The sequence below is a fragment of the Protopterus annectens genome, chromosome 12.part0 (assembly GCF_019279795.1).
Source record: "Protopterus annectens isolate FY-2018-M chromosome 12.part0, PAN1.0, whole genome shotgun sequence".
NCBI classification, from domain to species: Eukaryota; Metazoa; Chordata; order Ceratodontiformes; family Protopteridae; genus Protopterus; species Protopterus annectens.
The window spans coordinates 1,035,625,138-1,035,646,547 of record NC_056746.1 but is presented as its reverse complement, the minus strand read 5'-3'; the positions used below and the strand labels follow the sequence as shown (position 1 = coordinate 1,035,646,547).

The following is a 21,410-nucleotide window of genomic DNA, read 5'->3' as shown; positions in this document are numbered from 1 at the left end:
TTCTGCCTACTTGCTTGCACATATATGTGGAACTGTAGATTTGCACTGTAAACTGTATCTCAGTCACATCTGTATGTGATATGTGACGGCCTACAGTTTGTGGCATGGCATAGGCATAGTGAGAGGAGAGTGTTTCCACCTGCCATATAAGTTAGCAGAGATTAATGGCACAATGGGATTAGTGGCATTGTATTTCTACACTGCCACTATGTGCATTGTACCAGCTATGGGGCCGTCTCACTAATGGAACCCTTCCCTTTGTGTTGCTCTTCTGTAGGTCACTATGGCTCATGTAGGTCATACACATATCAACTGCCTCTTGCTACTATTCCAGCTGAGGCAGCAGATGAAGTGGGTGAGTGGGCTGGAAGTGCCTTACTGGCAGGGGTTTGACCCATTAAAGACAGATACCCCACCGTAATCATCTTTCACAGCTTAGACAGAGCTGAAGCTTGTGGTTGAGGTGGAATTGACATGATGGGTCACAATGTATTAACAACCAATTCTGCAGCTGGTTTCAGACTCACTGGACCAGATAGATGACGCCAAGAGGTTGGTAAGGCCACCAGAAGTAGGTGTGGGTCCCATTAATGTAACTTTGAGGTGGTCATCAGCTGGCATACTTGTCTGTGCCCCTCCCCCTCCCCAGCTATTTATCTGTGTATATCTATTGTCTCTTTGGTTGCCAACTTTTCATGTCAAAAATTCTGGACATGTACATGAAAGTAAAATCCTTGTAATTTTGGTAACACTCCCCTCCCCACACAGCCATTCCAGTGTCCCATTACTTGGCTATTTCTACATTTCTCTCCAGTTGCCATAAACAAACTCTCAGTATTCATACTGTTTTCTGCTTTACTTCTACAATGATTACAGATATTTGGATTTAATTTAAAGCTTTTATTTCAAATGTTATAGTACAAATACTGATAGACATCTACTAAACAAAGCAATACAGTCTAACAATCAAAACAGACCTAGCATTAACTCTATAGCTGTACCAGTGGGGAGTCTTATTGGGGATCTGGATAAGGAGAGAGAAACCAGTCCCAGACTGACTGTGGTCTCTGTGTGCTCTTAAGGGAAATTGCACTTGATGCAGAGAGCTGCATCTGGAATTACTGTGTGTGTACCTGTCATCCTCCCAGTGTATGTCCTCCACCGTTGCCAGTGGTGAGGATTGAGGCTCTTTGATTACTGGGCCAGTGGTGGGGCATCACATGAGGTAAGAACAAATATTGCGAAATGAAATGTCTGTTTGCGTTTAAGCCAAAGTGGTATGATCTAAAGGATAGAATAAGCCCATCACATGGTAGGAGAGCAGGGCTGCTTGACCCTATAAATACATAAGAACACTTAATGATTATTTAACATGTGGGTTTGATGTTTTAAGTTTATGTGTAATAGATTTCAACTATGTACAGTTCTGAGCATTTGCTTTATTATATGTGATTTTTCCTTTGTTATTTGTCTTTTCTTTTAGAAAACATGGCAGCAGCACTGGCTAGACAAAGCACAGTATTTAGGAAATATATTTTTGAGGATAATAACATACTGACTGGTAGCCAGTATGGCCTTCAGTCAGAAAATCGTGCCAGACTAATATTTTTCCATTGAATTTCTAGATGACATAGAAAGTAAACAGTGTTATGCTAGTAAATATAATTGTCCTACATTTCAGTCTCATCCAAAGTAGGATACTTTTACAGGGGTTTGAGGAGTTGGAGCTGAAGCTATAATGGCTGTTAAGGTAGGAAAATGGCTGAATGGTGGGGTACAGAGGGTTATGATCAAGGGGGAGTTTTCTGCAGCAAATTAGGTCACTAGTGGTATGCTGTATGTGTTTATCTTAGGACCAGTTTCTTTAATGTATGCATGCTTGATATAACATTAATAGTATATTAACACCTACATGAAAAAAATGTCCTGTTTTAAAAAATGGAAATGTGTAGAGCATCCAAGCCTAGTTTTGGGTAAACATGTGCTCAGACGGGATGGCGTACATTTTTCAAGATCAGAGAAGAGAATTTTTGCAGCAGATATTTTGCAATATTTGACAAACACTAGGCAGGAGTTTTGCCAGGTTAAATTTAACAGTTCACAGATAGCAACATTTGAAGTATCTCTGTGGGTTGGTAATGCTAGGAGCATTAATATCTTTTGTTGGAAAATTTGCTACAGTCCCACAAGATTGATGTTGTTCTTGTTTGCGAAACATGGTTAAAGAACAATGACTAGTCTGTCAAGAGTATAAATATTTTTACTGTAACAGACATTCTAACAAAAAAATCAGGTGGAAGTGTTATGATAGGGATTAAAGATAGTTATGAGACCTGTAATTATTACATGTTCAATGATAACACCAATACTATAGACTGTGTAACTGTGACAATAAAGAGAACCCTGGAACATATAACAATTGTTGGAGTGTATAGACCACCAACGTCAAGTGCAGATGACCTAGAGGAATTCATACATTTCTTGCTTGAAACATAGGAGGGAAGAATAATATTAGCTCAGGATTTAAATTTACCAGAAACAGACTGGAATAATAGGTTCATAGGTTCATAGGTTCATACTAGGCTAGCTGCCCTAGGGCATTTATAAGCCTAGCCAGAGTATGTTTGGCTTTCGCCACCCATTTTAAATTAATTTTGCTATGCCCTTTTTCGAGGTTAGTATACTGTGCCTCTGTCTAACAGTGACACAGAAGTGATACCCGGGGTAAACCTACGATCTCCCATCCACTCATCAAGATTCCTCTTGAAAAGAGTCAATGAGGGACTCTGCCTAACCTGGACTGGGATTTTATTCCAGAGTGAAGGGAGCCTCTGGGTTATGAATCTGTCCCTCCAGCATGTCCTATTTATTTCAGTGCTGAGGTTCAAGTCTCTCGAGCGTGTAGCTCGATGGGATTTGGATTTTTTGAGGTGCAGCATGTCTCTTAATTCTGGGTTGGACATGGCCTTATACGTCAGGCACAGGTCACCTCTGAGCAGGCGGTATGCCACTGAGTAGAGCTGGAGTTTCTTTAACCGGGCAGCATATGACATCTGTTTGAGCCCTTTGATCCTCTTGGTGAGGTACTTTTGGGGTCTTTCCAGTTGCTGCAGGTGTTTGGTAAGGTACATCCCAAAAGGGGCATTGTACTCAATTATGGGCCTGATGAGGGATGAGTAAAGAGGCATGATGACCTCCCCTAATCTAGATGTGAATCCCTTCATGATTAGGTGGGCTATATAAAATGTTTTTCTAACCACTTTGGCCACGTGGTTGTCAAATGAGAGATTGCTATCAACTTGGGTCCCCAGGTCCCTAATTACTTCTTCTGTACTTAATGGATTACCACCTATGTGGTAATTTGTGGGCACTTTGTTTTTGCCAAAGGGGATGACTATACACTTCTTGGCGTTTAGCTTGAGGCCATGGCTCTGGCACCAGTTGTCTGTTTCTACGAGGCCTTTTTGGAGGATGCTTGTGTTGGCTGGAGAGTCGATTATGGCGCCCAGTTTTCAGTCATCTGCGAACTTGGTCAGCCACAGTCCTTCCGTGTTGGCCTGTACCTCCGAGAAATATATACCAAACAAGAGAGGTCCCAGGACTGAGCCTTGTGGGATGCCACTTGTAACTGGTTTGGAGTCTGACATGGCTCCAGCAATTCTAACCATGTGGGTTCTGTCCTTGAGCCAGTTTGCAACCCATCTAGTGACATAGGGGTTTATATTTAAGCTAGTGAGCTTATCTATAATGCCCGAGTGGGGTATTGTATCGAAGGCGTGTGCGAGGTCCAGATAGGCTGTGTGGACCACCTTCCCTTCGTCAATGGCCTTGGTGACTGTTTCAAAGAAGTCAACCAGGTTTAAGAGGCAGGATCTGCCCTTAACAAAGCCAAACTGGGTAGGATCCAGTGTCTGTAGGTCCCCAATATCTTTATTTATGAGGTCCATGATGATCCTTTCCATAGCTTTGCAGACCAAGCTAGTCAGGCTTATGGGGCGATAGTTTCCAGGGTCCGTTGAGGCACCACCTTTGTGGAGAGGGACCACTGTTGCTACGCCACTCTTTGGGTACATATCCTATAGTAAGGCTGAGATTGAACAGTAGTTTTATGTTTGGGTTTAGCTCTTCTTGGAGTTCATGTAGGACAGCCTGGGACACCGTCTGGTCCCATTGATGCTGTGTTTTTGCTTTGGAGAGGCGGCTCCCACCTGAGCATCTGAGATGTCAGGGGCAGCACTCTGCTGGGATAGATATTTGCCCTTTTGGTGGGGAGGGGAGAAGTTTGCGCTGAACCTGTCAGCTAGGATGTTGGCAATGTCTGTGGGATCAGTGTATTTTTGTCATTTTGGACTAATTCTGAGCATATCTGGGAATTCCCACCCAGGTTCCTAACATAACTAAAGAAAGCCTTGTGATTATCCTTAGTGTCCTGTGCAATTTTTCTCTCGAAGCTGGCCTTTGACGATTTTATGAGTGCCCTTAGTTTTTGCTAATACTGATCAGAGATGCCTTCCCTTTTGGGATTTTGCTCTATCATGTAGTAGCTTCCTCCTTCTATTGTATAGTTTGTTTATGGCTGGGGTCCACCAGACAGGTCGTCTGCCTTTGGAGGATTGGGTCTTGGTTTTATTTGGGATTGCATGATCCATGCAGTCCTGAAGGTGTTCATAGAATGCATTTATAAAGGATTCTGCGGTCTGGGCCGTATTTTCCACAGGCCCGGGCTTTGAAGGATTCCACCTCAGTTTTGAGGAGTGTGAAATTTGCTTTAGAGAAGTTTTTCACTGTGGTTTTCTGGGCAGGGGTGGGGTCAGGATGTGAATATCCAGTGAGATCAGTTTATGGTCTGATCTTACCAGTGAGGATACACTTCAGGTCTGGAGCATAGAGTCCCCATGTTGGTGATGATCAGGTCCAGTATGTTTTCCCCTCTTGTGGGAGTGGTAACAAGTTGTTCCATAGCATTTGAGTTTATGAATTCTAGGAACCTTTGGGCAAGGGTGTTGGAGCTAGAGTAATGCTCCCAATCTATGTTTGGGTAGTTGAAGTCGCCCAATATAATGGTGTTTGGAGAGACCTTCATATTTTCCAGTGTTCTCAGGAAGGCCGAGTGGGGTTCCTGGGTTTGGGAGGGTGGTCTGTAGCAGGCTATAAACTGGAAGGCAGTTTTACCCACTGTTAGTTGCACATGGATAGTCTCTGATGCTTCGTGCTTTGCCACCAACCTGGAGGTGTGGGTATCTTTGATGAATATCGATACTCCCCCTCCTTTTGTGGTTCGGTCCAAGTTTTGGGGCCGAAAAGCATGGTATGAGGTATAACCTGGTAGTGCTGGGGTGCTCTCGGGACCCCTGAACCAGGTTTCTGTTACTGCACAGATATCGATGTTCTCCATGCTAAGGAGAGTTTTGAGTGCATGCATCTTGAGGTTTAGACTTCTAGCGTTGAGTAGCATTACTCTTAGTTTCTTATCCCTTGTGATACCTATGGAGGTGGGTTTGTCTTTTGAGCCTTGCCTAAAAAAGGCACTATGGGGGTAGCAAGAGCCTTTGCCAATATCCGAAAGCCCAGGGGTGACAGGTACAAGCCATCCCTAGCAAAGCATCGTGGCTTGTCGTGCATATCATCCCAAGCTGATAGGCATTGGATCCCCTTTGAATGACACCAATACTTAAGCCAATTGTTGAAATTGATCATCTTGTCTTCATACTGTGGCATCATTCTTGGTGAGGGTAAGATGCTACTCAAGGTCAGGGTCATACCAGCCTGGGCTACATGCTCAGAGAGCTCCTCTATGTCTCTTTTCATGTAGTCCAGTAAGGAAATTATTCACAGCATATATTCAGGAACAGCAATTGCTTCAGATTGTAAAAAAACTACCAGGGGTGGAACATACACAGGGTTGCCAGATTTCCAACTGGTCGGGTAGGGACAAAAAAAAAAAACAAAACAACAAAAAAGGTTTTTAAACAAGGAGCTACTGAGCTACTTCTGTTTAATACAGAACATCAGGCAGTTCCGCATTAAACACAAGTAGCTTTGTGTTTACCGGTTTTTGATTGGCCCGTATGCCAGTATACAAGCCAATCACAAAACTCGCAAAACGGAGCTGTGTTTAATGTAGAACTGCCTGATGTTCCACATTAAACACAAGCAGCTCCGTGTTTAGCAATTTTTGATTGGCCCATATGCCGGTATACGGGCCAATCAAAAAACTCGCAAAACGGAGCTGTGTTTAATGCGGAACTGCCTGATGTTCTTCATTAAACACAAGCAGCTCCATGGTTAGCGATTTTTGATTGGCCCATATGCTGGTATATGGGCCAATCAAAAAAAAAAAAAAAAAGCGGAGGGCTGTTTTGCCGGGATTTAAACCGGCAGTGCAGGACTCGGTATCGGGTTGCTGATCCCAAGACAATCCCACTCAAATATGGACATCTGGCAACCCTGAACATACTAGACATTGTTTGTGTTCCTAAAGAAATTACTGTTACTTCAAGTCAGGTTTTACCACCATTGATGTGCAGTGATCATGGGGTTAGAAAGGTTAATTTGTTGCTAGATAACTCTGACAAACTGAAATCTAAACCAATGTACAGAAGGTTGATTAGAGATTATATGGAAGGAAAACAGTCACTATGTAAAACTAACTGGAGTGAGGTGTTCAGTGGAAAAACTGCAGATGGAATGTAAAAAGTTTTGAAAGAGAAATTGCCTGAGTGCAAAAAATCAAAAAAATGTTTAACATCAGGATCTAGTCATATAACATTAGGGGGATATATTTCCATAAGAAAAACATATCTGATTAAGGTGACAGACAAAAAATATAAGAAATGGAAGAGAAGTCGAACTACAACTTTGAAAACTGAAATAAACAAGCTGGACAAACAGACTAAGTATAGTGTGAGCCAAGATCAAGAAAAATTTGAAGAAATTTTAAATAAAGATATTGAGCATAATAGGAAACCTTTTTATAGATACCTAAGATGTGATTTTAAAATGTATTCTATATATATATATATATATATATATATATATATATATATATATGTGTGTGTGTGTATATATGCAAAATCTTATGCAAAACAGTTTGCCTCCATAAAAGGGGTGATAAGTTGTGCTAGTGACATCCAGGTAACCCCAGATAATGGAATCAAATTAGTTTATATTGAAAAAGAACTGCTCAAACTGGATCCAAACAAAGCACAGGGAGGAGACAGAATTAGTAACAATGACCTGAGAAGACTTCATCAAGAACTTACAGTACCATTATATCTATTATTCACTGGGTCATATACATATGGGGAGATTCCTCAAGATTGGAAACATGCACTTATTAAACCTGTCTTTAAGGGAAAGGGGAGTAGGACAACCCTAGAGTCATATAGAGTCTTAAGTCTACTTTCATGTTGTGGAAAATAATGGAGAAGGCAATATTGGATAAGTTATTGTCAGAACTGGATAGGTTGGGACTTGAAACCATATATCATCATGCATATGTTGAAAACAGATCTATTACCATCTGTAACATGATGTTCTATAACAATATAATAGCTATGAATGAAAAATTGTGCTGTGATATAATTTATATAGATTTAACTTTGATTTGACAAGGTCATACACAAAACACTGATCAATAAATTAGTGCAACTAGGGGACAGGTGGAGGAGACCCTGGAGAGGTGGAGATATGCTCTAGAGAGAAGAGGAATGAAGGTCAGCAGGACTAAGACAGAATATATGTGTGTGAATGAGAGGGAGGATAGAGGAATGGTGAGGATGTAGGGAGCAGAGGTGGTGAAGGTGGATGAGTTTAAATACTTGGGATCAACAGTTCAGCGTAATGGTGTAAAGTGTGGAAGAGAGGTGAGGAAGAGAGTACAGGCAGGAGGGTAGTGAGACCATCTATGTTATATGGGTTGGAGACAATGGCATTGACAAAAAGGCAGGAGTCAGAGCTTGACGTGACAGAGTTAAAGATGTTAAGATTTGTACTGGGTGTGACGAGGGTGGACAGGATTAGGAATAAGTATATTAGATGGTCAGCCCAGGTTGGAAGGTTTGGAGACAAAGCCAGAGAGGCAAGATTACGTTGGTTTGGACATGAGCTGAGGAGGGATGCAGAGTATATTGGGAAAAAGATGCTAAGGATGAAGCTGCCAGGTAACAGGAATAGAGGAAGGCCTAAGATAAGGTTTATAGATGTGGTGAGAGAGGACATGCAGGTGGTTGGTGTGACAGAGCAAGATGCAGAGGACAGTAAGAAATGGAAACAGATGATCTGCTGTGGCGACCCCTAATGGGAGCAGCCGAAAGAAGAAGAAGAAGGTATTGATGCAGTCTTGATAAGATGGATAGCTGCATGGTTTACAAATAGGTCACGGCAAGTATCATGCAGCAACTGGACAGGTGAAATCCTTGGTTACAGTCAGAGTGTTCCACAGGGCTTTGTCCTGACCTAGACCCTTACTTGTTTAGATTGTATTTTTCAATCTTAACTTTTTCATTAGAGGTTTTCTGTAGTCTATATGCAGATGACCTGAAATTGGGTAAACTGATTACATGTGTTACAGATAAGGCATGTCTGCAAAATAACTTGATCAAATTGATCATTTGGGCACAGGAGAATAATATGCTGATAAATACAACAAAAACTAAGCATATGAGATTTGGAAGACACAAATTGAAAAGTGAATATTTAATACAGCACACGGTAATTGGAACTGTAGACTCATTTGAGGACCTGGGTATATGGGTAGATTCAGCTATGAGGTTTTCTAATCATACTAATCAATTGGTTAATGACAGTTATAGAACTATAGGTTCTATAAAAAGATTTATACAGTCTATGAAATCAAAAATAATGAAGTCATTGTATGTTAGTTACATTAGACCCAAACTTGAGTATGGGATAACAATATGGAAACCCTGTAAGAGAACAAGCATGAGTAAACTGGAAAGACTACAGCGGAAATACACCAAGGGCATCCATGGATGTGAAAATTTAAATTATTATGAAAGACTAAAATATCTGAGCTTGTACAGTGTCTCTTACAGATATCTAAGAGGAGATCTTATTCTGTTATATACCTCTGGGAATGTTTGTGGTTATCAAAAAGTACTAAAGAATCATCAGACAACCTATGTAGAAGATTCTATAGGAATGAGAAGTGTACTAATTGGTTCTCTGACAAGAGTAGCTGATGCATGCAACAGACTACCAAATTACATTAAAGCAAGTACTAGTTTAGATATTTCTAAGAACAGCCTGGATACGTATTATGGGAACAAGTGTTTTGATATATTGACAAGCTAGAAGGGCATTAATGCCCGTACTTGAAATATTTGTATGTATGTATGTAACACCTATGTAATGTGGAATGTTGTACCTCTTACAGCCTGCACACATCCTTGCATTCCAGAACATCTTCTGAAAAATTGACTTAAAAGCATAATATAATCAAGGCTTTTGCACTGCGGGGCATCCTAAATTAACAACCGTCATTTCATTTTTTTTAAATAAATCCTTGCCCTTTCTGTTTCTGCCTATTATAAGCTGATAAGTCACTTAGTTAAAAACTTAGACCCAAGAAAGGTCTGGACGCCATAAGAAGCTATGGGTGTCAAGTGGATGTATACAAAAAAGATGCTATAGGCTTGAATGAGCTAGTGGACAGCAAAATTAGCCTCTGTGCAGGTGAACCAAAATTGGAGTATAATTAGGTTATAGGAAAATCAGTCTGAAAAGGCGGCTGAGGAGGTTAGTAAACTGGGCTAACAGATTAGTTTAAGGTGCTCCATTTAGGATACAGTGAACTAGAAATGGCATACAAAACTGGAGAAGTTAAACTTTAAGCAACTAGCTAGGAAAAGACTTAACAGTAGTAGTTACTGTGCCAGTACAGAAACATGGCAAGCATTATTAACAGAATATGGGATGTATAGCACAAGTGGTAGGCTTCTAATCTTACTTCTTGAAAAGGTGTAGGTGAGACCATATGTGGAGTACTTTGTCCACTTCTGGATACTGTACAGGAAAGGAGCACAAAAGTATTACAATTCATTCAGAGAAAGTCCGCTGCTATGGTTAGAGAATTGATAGGTGTGATGTATGAAGTCAGGTTAGTAACCTCTCTAGGTTATGCTGTTGAAAGCCACCTGCCTAAAACAATGTCCCAGCCAAAACAAGATTGCCAAACCCAGAAACTCACTGTGATTTTCTGTGGAGTAGAAAGTGCATACCCCCCCTCCTCCAAAGCAGAGAGATGTGCTCCTCCCCTGACATTTCATTTGATCAACTCTGATGCACGCTAACTTGAGCAAAGAAGCAAAAACCTTTTAAATATTTTATCTGTCTTTCTTTTCAGTCTAAACTGTGATTTGGACTCAGAGGCTATTGATTGGACTGTCATCTCCCTTTATTATATTAGAGCTTTTTTATATTGAAGACCAGGAAGGAAATAGCAGACATGGTATGACTTCACAAGATCATCTGGGGAACATTTAGAGAAACAAATTAAAATACAAGGATAGGATGAGCAGAAGGAGGGAACCTCATCTTTAGCTGGAAAGATACAAATTGTGCTGGGTAGGAGGAAACTCTCCTTTATGAAGAGTTGAGGATAGGTGGAATGAGCTTCATGTTTATGTGTGCACGTGTGCGTGTGTGTGTGTGTGTGTGTGTGTGTGTGTGTGTGTGTGTGTGTGTGTGTGTGTGTGTGTGTGTGTGTGTGTGTTTGTGTGTGTGGGCATGTGTGGCTGTGTGTGTTTCTGCTTAAAAGTCCATCAAGTAATTCAAGTTGTAAGACACCTTAGGACAGATAGAAAAGAGACTACAGAATGTGTATGTGTGTGTATATGTATAGGGGTTCTTAAAAGTCCACTAAGTAATTCAAGCTGCAAGACACATTAGGACAGCTACAAAACAGACTACAGAATGTGTGTGTGTGTGTGTGTGTGTGTGTGTGTGTGTGTGTGTGTGTGTGTGTGTGTGTGTGTGTGTGTGTGTGTGTGCATGTATATATATATATATGTATGTATGTATGTAAGCATGTGTGTTTCAACAGGGGGAGGTAGAACAACTGCAGGTTGCTTGACTAGTTAGATCAGTAAACATTTACTAGAAGTCTGCATATCAGGATAAGGAAATGCAGAAACAAAGAAGAAAAAAAAGGGGACATCCATCCATAACCCCTTTTTGAACATGGAGTCAGGGTGTCACTTCAATAGTGTGAATCATCTATTCTAGAGCTATGATTTACACCACCAGGTGGCTAGCCCTGCCACAGTGGTTTTTCCACACCGCACACTTATGGCCAATTTAGAGTGTGCAATCCACCTACTGCATGTTTTTGAAATGAAACCGGAGCACCTAGTGGAAACCTACACCAACACAAAGAGGACATGCAGACTCCACAGAGAAGGTACCCCAGCTGAAAACTGAACCAGGGAGCCTCTTACTGTGAGACAACACTAACTACTGTGCCACTCTGACATCTGAGAAAGAGGACAGTGACACTGAAAATAAAAGGAAGCAGCAATAGGAGTCAGAAAAGCAAACCATCAGACTGAGTCAGGAATGAATAACCAGTCAGTCAAGAAGGAAGATGAAATATTTCATACATACATAAAGAAGCAAAAACAAATCAATGGTGAAGTTAAGCAACATAGATAAAAGGATGACAAAATAAGAGGCAAGAAAAAACAAGGACCTCTAAATGAATATTTCTGTTTGTTATTCATTAAGGCAGAAAAGGGGAGTCACTAAATACAGAAACAGAAGTGCCTGATGCCTTTCACAGAAGACAGATTTCTGAAAAGACACCAACATCTGGCAATGGGTGTGCTGGGATGTACCTCAGTATTCTAAAGTGTAGCTGAAGAATTAGTAATACATTTAATCTGCTTAAGAAATCAAGGAAGGAGGCCAACATTCCTGAACAATGAAAGACGACATATGTAATTTCGCAAAGGATGGAAATTATACAGCCATCTGTTTTAGCACAACTATACAAACAATCATGGAGCCCCTGCTAGAGATTCAGAAAGCTGTTCAGATTACTCTATCATGTTTCAGTACCCTGTGCCTCTCTCTCTGAATGTCCTGAAATCATAAATGTCCAGATTTTTGCCTCATATTTTTGGTCTGATCCTCATAAAATGTGTGTTTTTTCTGGCAAATCACTGACGAATGAAGCCATTAAATAATGACATACATTTGAGTGTCAAACTTCATATCCTTCAGAAAATGCATGCTAGCACAAATCCTGTTATTCTAGTAATTTTGTAAGTTGATAAGAGCAGTATTTAAAACCATCCCTTTTTGGGCCTTTGTCCCCCCATTATTTTTAGCTTCATCCAGATTTCTTGTGCCAAGAGTTTGAGCGGTATCCCTGAAATTCCACCTCACTCTTACAAGGCAGCTATGTTCCTAGAGGTGGTGTTGGACACAGAGAAGAAGGCAGCTTTCCTCCTGCCATACAAGGTTCTCCCCTTGTCACAATACCTACACATCATAACCCAGCAGAACACAGCTATAACAAGGGCATCCTAAGAGTTTCTGGATAAATGCCCTCATGTGTCTTTATTCTTCACTGTCAATAATACACATGAGGAACTTGCAAAAGTACTTGGGAACAGATGATGCCAGCATGCCCAGCCACTGTGTTGTCTCATCCTCTTTCTACCCTATAAGTGGAACAAACTCAGATGTGGATAAAACAAGAACTCTTTAAACTGACTACAAGGAATCAGACTCTCACTACAGAATCCTCCAATGCACCCTGAAAAGCACAAGCGAGAGACCCAAGTATCTGGGATAAAGACCTAAGGAAAAAAACTTCAGTGTCATTATTTTAGCCCTCAGGGCCTTTAAACTAGTTTGGAAACAGAGAATCCTGCACATCATCACAGAGAGCACCACTCAGTTTTGACCCTCAAGGCATCTTACATCTGATGTCAAAAGAATGTTGCAGCAGACAAACTGTGCAGGACACAGACAGATCCACACGAATGAATATTCAACAGAAGTATCTTCCTTGATCTGATACACAGGTGGCATGTGCCAGAAGTAGACATTTTTGCTACACCAGACACAAATAACTCAGGAAGTTTTGCACTAGGAGACCAGCTCCAAGAGCCCAGGTGACAGATGCCTTTCCATAACATGGGCAGATTTTTTTTCTCTGTGCATTCCACTGCATACACATAGTCTAAAGAGTTCTGTAGGAGATAAAGGAGAAAGAGTCCAAAATATTATTAAGAGCTCCCGTTTGGCCCAGGAAGAACTGGTTCTCCCTCCTGCTGAACCTGACAATGTTAAAACCAATATTGTTGCCTCAGCATGTGAACCTTTTGACTCAGAAAGGATCCCTACTGCACACCATCCTGAAGATTATAAGGCTAACAGAGTGGTTTGATTTAGCATTCAGCCCCAATGAGGCATATGCTTTCAGAGGGTATGCTTAAAATTATGATGGAGTCTAGGAAACCAGACACAAGGAAATTTTATCTAGCTAAATGGAAAACCTTCCCCTGCTGGTGTTTCAACAGAGACCAGAACCCAAATACAACACATGGAGGAGCAGACACAGGAGACTAGCCAAGTTAATAGCTATACTGCATATGCTATACAGCAATGCTGCTCAGACTTGACATCAAGGAGCACACCCTGACCACTGCCAATGTGCTCCACAGATAGATAAGAGGACCACAAGCACATGTAAATGTCTGATAGCCAGTGTGCATCCACCCGCCATTTCTAGTGTATTATTCTGATATTTTATGTACTGTATATTCACAGAACAGACCACTGCTATACTGACACCTTTAGAGGTTTGGCCAGGACAACAGGTTGAAATTAGCACCTGCGCAGTGGATGACATTGATGTCAATACACAGATAAAGTCACAGTCCCAGGACATATTAAAACTGTCAGTCTCCCTTCTGGATGGACCTGCAGATATTACTTGGCATGACACTGGCTTTCCCCACACCTGCTGGTGTATAGAATGCACAGCATGAAGTCTTGACATTCTTGTCAAAGGATGCTTCCCTCAGACTGACAGCATAGCCACTGTAGTCTCTGTACCTGTGCTGGCAGACCAACATACTGTATTTAACATACAGATACCCACCAAGTGGCAGGCAAATAGGGGTGCAAGGCACTGTCCACTGTCACAATCAACCTCAGACATACAGACAGTCCCAGACATGTGAGTGGCCCTAGGCACCAGTCAGATGGGCAGAGGTACCCACATTAATCTAGAGATGACTGGCATATTGTGTGTCCTCCAAAAGTATGTTGTTCATCATTGCCAAAGCTTCTGGGAGACAATGGAGTTAAGGGATAATGCTACGATTGGACTCCTGCAGTCTATGGTGTCACACATTGCATCCATGGCCATCTCCATGCTAATGATAATCACTGTCCTATACCCCAGTGTTACCTGTTGCCTGGGGCATTTACATACCCATGGCAGCCACATAGGATGGCCTTTGCAGTGAACACAGTCCGCATTTGACCTATTTAGGAAATCCCCATACACCACTCCTCACTCCAAGTGGACATGTTGTGAATCCACTAAGAATGGGGCACATCATGCATAGACCAGCACAGGTTCTTATATATGTAACACGCACACACACACACACACACACACACACACACACACACACACACACACACACACCAATGTATGAGACAAACAGTCATAAAACAACACACACCTTTGCACTTCTGTCAGCATATGTATTATAATGTATAAAAAATATGTATCAAGAAAAAATAAAGATAACCAAAGTGGTCTGGTTGCCAAAGAATATTTTGGAAAGCAAAAATTATACAGCGTGTACCATTTTAGTCTGAAGTTCCAAGATAATGAACAGTACTGCTGCTGGAGAAACAGATGATAAAAGGAAATAGTTAGAGAAAACTAATTCTAATCCTAATTATTATAGAATTGCATTATGTAATTAGAAAGATTATTTCAATCTTTCACCACAATCTAGGCTGCTCAAGTTGCTGTTGAGAGGCTAACTGTGTAGTACCATATTCACCACTAGAGAGCAGCATCTCCAATCAGACGAGAAGCCTGAATTCACTAAACTACACAATACATTTCTTCTTGTAAGTTACATGTCATGGTGGTATAATATAGCACTTTGCATATATTATTATATAAATGCTATCAGAATATGAGCTATATGCTACTAATATGTTCCACATAACAGGAAAGCCAGTAATATTCGTTGAGTTAATTATTGCTTCTGGTACTAACACTGAACCCTGCATACTGCTTGCCTATTTCAAAATCCATCTCCAAAAAAGGTATATACTAGGCTAACAACCTCTAGGGCCTTTATAAGCCTAGCCACTCAACCCAATCCAACTGCATACCTGGTTGCATGTGTCTTAATTGTCGGGTATATGTGTTAGGAGGGGTATGTTTGTTAGGAGTGCTTTGTTAGTTAGGAGGGGTATGTTATATCAATTGCATCCCACTGTCTGCTTACCATAGAAGCAAAGTAGCTGATCTGACACTTTTTATCGAAGTGAAAAATTGCATCTTACAGACAAGAATGGTGAGCTCTAAATGAGAGGGGTACAATTTAAAGACATTTACGTCTCATAAATTTCATTTACACACTAAATGGCTAATAAAGTACCTCACCTACCTAGTCCTCTTGTACTGCTGCTGAAAAATAATTTCATTTACCAAAAGGAATTTATTTATTTGTTATTGACATTTGTTGACCGGGAAAGTCCATTGGGTCAGAAACCCATTTTCAGTAGAGGCCCAGGGAGAAAAGCTCCAAATGAAACAAGTGGACATCCTCCAAGAGGGTCTCACCCAAACAAATGAGTGGTGCCAGAAACATGGCGTCAAGCTGAATACCAAAAAAATGCATCATTATTCTGTTTGGGGAGAGTGACTTCCCCACAAATTATCACATTAATAACAATGTCTTAAGCACGCAATCAGTGGTGAGGGATTTGGGCACCCAGATTGATAGCAACCTGACTTTTGACCACCATGTTGCTTCCACTGTATGGAAAGCTTTCTACATGGCCCACCTCATAAGTAAGGGTATCTCATCCAGGGACAAGGGGGACATAACATCCTTGTATTCTTCCCTTATAAGGCCCATTATTGAGTACAACACTCCGTTTGGCATGTACCTTGCAAAGTACATGCAGCAGCTGGAGAGACTACAGAGGTTCCTCATCAGAAGAATCAAAAATCTACCATACATAGATAGGCTAAAAGCCCTATCCCCCTACTCAGTTTCATACAGATTCATCATAGGTGACCTCTGTCTGGCATACAAGGCAATCTCGGACCCTGCCTTGATGAGACTGCTGCATATCTACAAGTCAAGCTCCACTCAAGTAACCCACACGTGTGGCCTCAACCTGGTCTGTGACATCAATAGAACTTGTTGGGGGGACAGATTTGTATCCCAGAGACTCCCCCATCTGTGGAATAGACTTCCTCTGCATGTCAAGCAGAGTACCTCTTTACTGCTTTTTAAGTGCAACCTAGATAACTGGATGGGAAATAGAAAATACATCTCTGGGATTCCATCCTTGTCCCTGCTGGACAGGGGCATTGGGTGCTGATTTGTCTAAACATGGGCTAAACTCTTGGCTAGCTTATAAGGGCCTCAGGGCCAATAGCCTAGTAACTTCCTATGATTCTATGATCCTATAAATAATGTGTGTGCTCTCTAAACAAACTTTCAGGTTTTCAGTAAATGGCAATCATATTCACAGCACAGCTGCACAAGATGAAAAGACATTGCAGGGTGTTTCCATGGTTACATATATGAAACATCACTTGCATCTGGCACCTAGTATGTGACTGTCTGGCTTGATGAAATTCAGGAATGCATTTTATAAGACTGTCTCATACCCTACAATTAATATAAGACAATACTATAAGCATATAACCATGGTGGCTAAGGGGAAAAGATGAAAGTCATTCTGCCTGAAGATTTATACACAAGGTTCATGTCCAAAAATACACATCTGCTTGGTGGTGAAAGTGGGGGGGGGGTGCTAATCTGAAAGCTCTTGGAGGTACCTTACCAATTTCTAAGCTCTCTCCTCATCATCGATGCTGTAACACCCCAACTGCTGCATTTCTCTAACTTAACTCTTTTTAGGAAATGACTAAAAGCAGTGGCATAGTCAGGAGCTAGAAAAGTATACATCAGCCTAATAGATATACTAAAAGAACACAGGTACTACATGTACTTACCGGCAGATGAACATAACCCCATTCTTCTTCTTTGGCTGCTCCTGACAAATTTTCAGAATGACCTTTTTTTGCACACAATGAAGAGTTTCTTTTAACAGAATTCTTTTTACTGTTTTGTGATGCTGGGAGCGTACAGTAACTGTTCTTGATTTTCTTTTCATTTTCACCTGTAGAGCTAGGGGTTTGCCGTGATTCATTTTGCTTCTGGCTGGCTTTAAAGATAAGCTTTCCATTTGCAATTATGATGGATGAAAAACGTTTGATGTCATCTGGAACTGTACGGGCAACTAGTGCAAATCGATCAAGGTCATCTGAATTAGACTCTGGATTGTTCACAATAAGATCATCCAGTGACCACTGGCTTTCATTTAGTGCTTCACCAGTTTCCAAGAGGATCCGGTAGGAATCTTCAACAATCTGCAGCTGCTTGTACAACCTGGCCTGCAGGTTACTGTCAGACAGATGGGATGCATTTATTCTTATACCTTGTACAAACTCAATAAACTGAGTCAAGGATTCTGTGATGTTATCAACAGCCCTGTGGATGTCCTTGATAGTCTTTTCCAAGTGGATACGCAACCTCCACTTGCTGCTTACAAAGATCATCAGGTCTGCTATAGAAGTACATACTTTAGTCTGTAACTCATTCAGTGTCCTTATAGCTGATTCAGCATCAAGGGTCACTTCTTTAACTACTGTAGAAGGGGACGATGTCAAGGACTCACTGGAAGATGCTGACAGTGTCGATATTGCACTGTCTCCACTGTTAGAACTTGAAATAGAGGAAGTGTCATGTTCTGCATCATTCAGTAGCAATTTACCGGTGCTTGAACTATGGGATGGAACATCATATGTGGCTTGTTCAGTTGTCTTATTTTTTGGTTCACCACTGGTTCTATCCTGAGGACATGTCTTTGGCGTATCATAAATACTCCCATGTAATTTTCTGGGACTAGGCGGAATGTCATAGTTCAAGTTTTGTTTCACAGTGGTATCTCGTGATGGTGGAACATCGTACAGAGGTCTGTTTGGTGGAATATCATACATTGGTGACTGCACACTCCTTGCACTGCAGTTTGAAGGTGAGCTGCTGTACAGGATGCCACTTCCATACCTGACTGGTGGTATGTCATACAGTACTGGCTGGGATTCTGCAAGATGTCCTTTGCTAGGCATTGTATCATAATGGAGCTGTTCCCAAGGACTGTCCTCAGATTTTTCAGGTACCACAGGAGTATCATAGATCCAGTCAGACTTACGAGGGTTTGGCAGAGTGCTGTAATATCCAGGGACTGTTTTCTGGGCTGGGTTTACAAATGATGGAGGAACATCATAAGCTGAATCTTTGGAATTGCATGGAGAAATGTTATGAGCCTAAAAAGAGAAAAGGACAGATAGAATATAAGACTTTAACCTATTATGAATTTTAGAATGACTGCAGTGTTTACTCTTTTGTCAGCACTTATGCACACAGTAATAGCCTTTTCTAGAAATAAAGCAAAACTTTTTTTTTCAAAATTTTAAGATAAAACTAAAGTATTGAACTTTCTTTAGTACTGATAGCCCCAGGGAGAAGAATTATGAAATAAGTTATGCCTTTCTCATGTTTTCATCGTGAGACTGAATTTCACTGCATGCCACAGCAGCAAGCATGTTAGACGGATACAGAAAAAATACTTATTGCATTGACAAGCGTCACCAACTCCCCACCCCCACCCCTTATCAAAAGTGACAAAATATGCTAGGCCTAGACACACAGATAGGTTCATAGGTGTATAATAGTCTAACGACCACTAGGGCCCTTAAAAGCCAAGCCATGTAACCCAAAGGTTCAGTAAGAATCCCCTTCAAATTCCACTCTCTAGAAGTACCAAGAATCTCCTTGGCTCATTAAATTTCTGTAGTTTTATCTTAAAGAAAACAATATTTTAAAGTCTACAGTCTGTATGGTATACTGCTGAATAAGTTTGTTTAGCTTTGTGACAGAATTGTGTTTCTTAATCCTACCCATGCACTGTTTAATTGATATCTTCAGTGGCATTTGTATATACCAGATTGAATAAGTACTAAAGCAGCAATAATAATGTTTATAATGACAACACAGATGACAGTAGAGAAGTGTAATCATAGGCAGTAACTGACAGACAAAATTTCTATGCATCAGAGGGAAAACATATATCTTGTAAAATGAGTACATTGTAAAAGCAATAATGCCCAACTACAGTGATAATGCAAAAAACATGGTTGTAATCACAAAAAGAAAAGCATGTATTTTGTAGTATCAAGTTGCAGAGCATTTTCCTTAGTCTAGTTACAAATGATAAGGTAGTACAGATCCAGACATGTTATCCCGAAAGAAAACCTGAACTTGCAGGAAAAAAGGGGAACATGCCCCTGCCATCCTGGTGTATTTCAAAGCAGAGAAGGAATGTCAGATACAGACTGTTTGATCTATTAAGTCTGCCTGTCCACCATCCTACCAAGTGGCTAACTACCACTGTAATTTAATTTCGGTTTTACGTCTTCATTTGTATTATTAAGATAATGTTTTGGCTGACATCAGATATCTTTTTCAAAAGGTGATCCTTGTTTTGCACAATTATTTTTTTTTCTGAAAACTATGGCCTTCCTGCACTTTAATGATTTTTTAAAAGATACTCTATAATGTCTAAAATGACTTGTCTATGTGTCACAGAGTTATTGTTCACTGAGTCATGTGCCCAAGACAAAAGATGACAGATATTAAAATCCTGATGGCTGTTTTCTATTGAAAATTACTGCCAGTGTGATTTCTGTGTGTGCTGGCTTTATTTTGGCAGAGTTTTCTCTTCTTTTTCTTTATCTTCTTTTTTTGGTTTTGTTTGAGACTGTGGGATTTTCATATGTAAATTCAGGGGTTCTGCAACTTATTCCATGCAAAAATGCTTATAATTTAATTATTTGCCATTGTGTGTTGTAGGCATTAGTTTTCAGTGTTATGGATCAAGTTTTAGGTATTCAGGTTTCAGTAGTGGAACTATTTCCATCATGTCTCTTCTTACCTACCATTCCTTAGATGCAAAAGTTAGCTGGATACTAAAGATTACTGCCTTTAATCTGTCCTCACATGGCTTCAGCTGCAAACATGATAACACTATGGTAATGGTTGCCATATTCTGGACAGGTGCAGCCCTGCTTATACTTTCATGAATATTTAGTCTCCAGAACTCAGCATACTACTAATAAATGATTTCTTGTGTCTGCTGTTGGCATGCTGTTAACTCTCACCAAAAGTCACCAGAAATAACTAACTCACTGTTGTTTTCCATTTATTTTGCTGTTAGTACTTCCCCCTTGATTTGTTTTCAGTGGCATATTATTCTGTACAGCGTAAATGTAAAATGCCATACATCTGGCCATTGCCTTACCTTTCTGAAATCTCATTTCATTACTCCATACCATGTGCAGCATATGTGCTCCAATGTAATTCTCTATGATATATGCAAAAATGCATACCAGACCCACAAGCACACAGCAGATGCATTGTTATGGCTAGTACAGAGTATTGGTCCAATGCTATGTCTCGAGTAACCCTCCTAGTAACTTGCTTCTTCAAAGCAGAAAGGGTGTGAACAAAATTTGTGGAATTGTACACTGACTTCCAGAATATGTCCCTCCAGTCCATGAAACAGACTGTTCTGATTCTTACTCTGGCATGCTAGGCTGCACCTCTTTTTGTCTGTAGTACATAATACTGAATAAAGAAATAATGATGCAGCACATACACTAAAAGTATTACATTAGACGTTTATTATTAGATAGCTAGTAATATAACAAGCGTGTATTAGTGTGGACACATTTATCTTATTTTTCACTTCAGTTGCATTGTCTTAATTTCATTATTGTCTGAAACCATGCCATCTGCTGCCCTTGTACTAGGTAAAATCGGTTTGTATCTTATGGCTTGAATGGGCTTGAATGGTATATATCTGGCTACTACTAAGCAGACCTGTCTGCTGGTACCTTGTTACTTAGATTACCACCTTGTAATCAACTTCAAGGCTGTTGAGTTTCTGTACTGGGCTTTTGTACAGCACCACACAAATACTTTGTTAGAATCTAGGCAGCCCAACTCCTCAGTTGCCTCTTGGTTTTCTATTCTGAATCCATG

The 21,410-nt window shown here is 40.6% G+C and overlaps 1 protein-coding gene across 2 annotated transcripts in view; it reads right to left on the bottom strand.

Moving 5' to 3' along the window:
• Nucleotides 1-21,410, bottom strand: part of CASS4 (Cas scaffold protein family member 4) — a 340,933-nt gene that overhangs the window by 30,368 nt on the left and 289,155 nt on the right. For both annotated transcript variants that reach the window (XM_044090045.1, XM_044090046.1), the window contains exon 4: nt 17,261-18,634. In XM_044090045.1, coding sequence (XP_043945980.1) covers nt 17,261-18,634 — 1,374 coding nt within the window. The remainder of the gene's footprint in view (nt 1-17,260; nt 18,635-21,410) is intronic.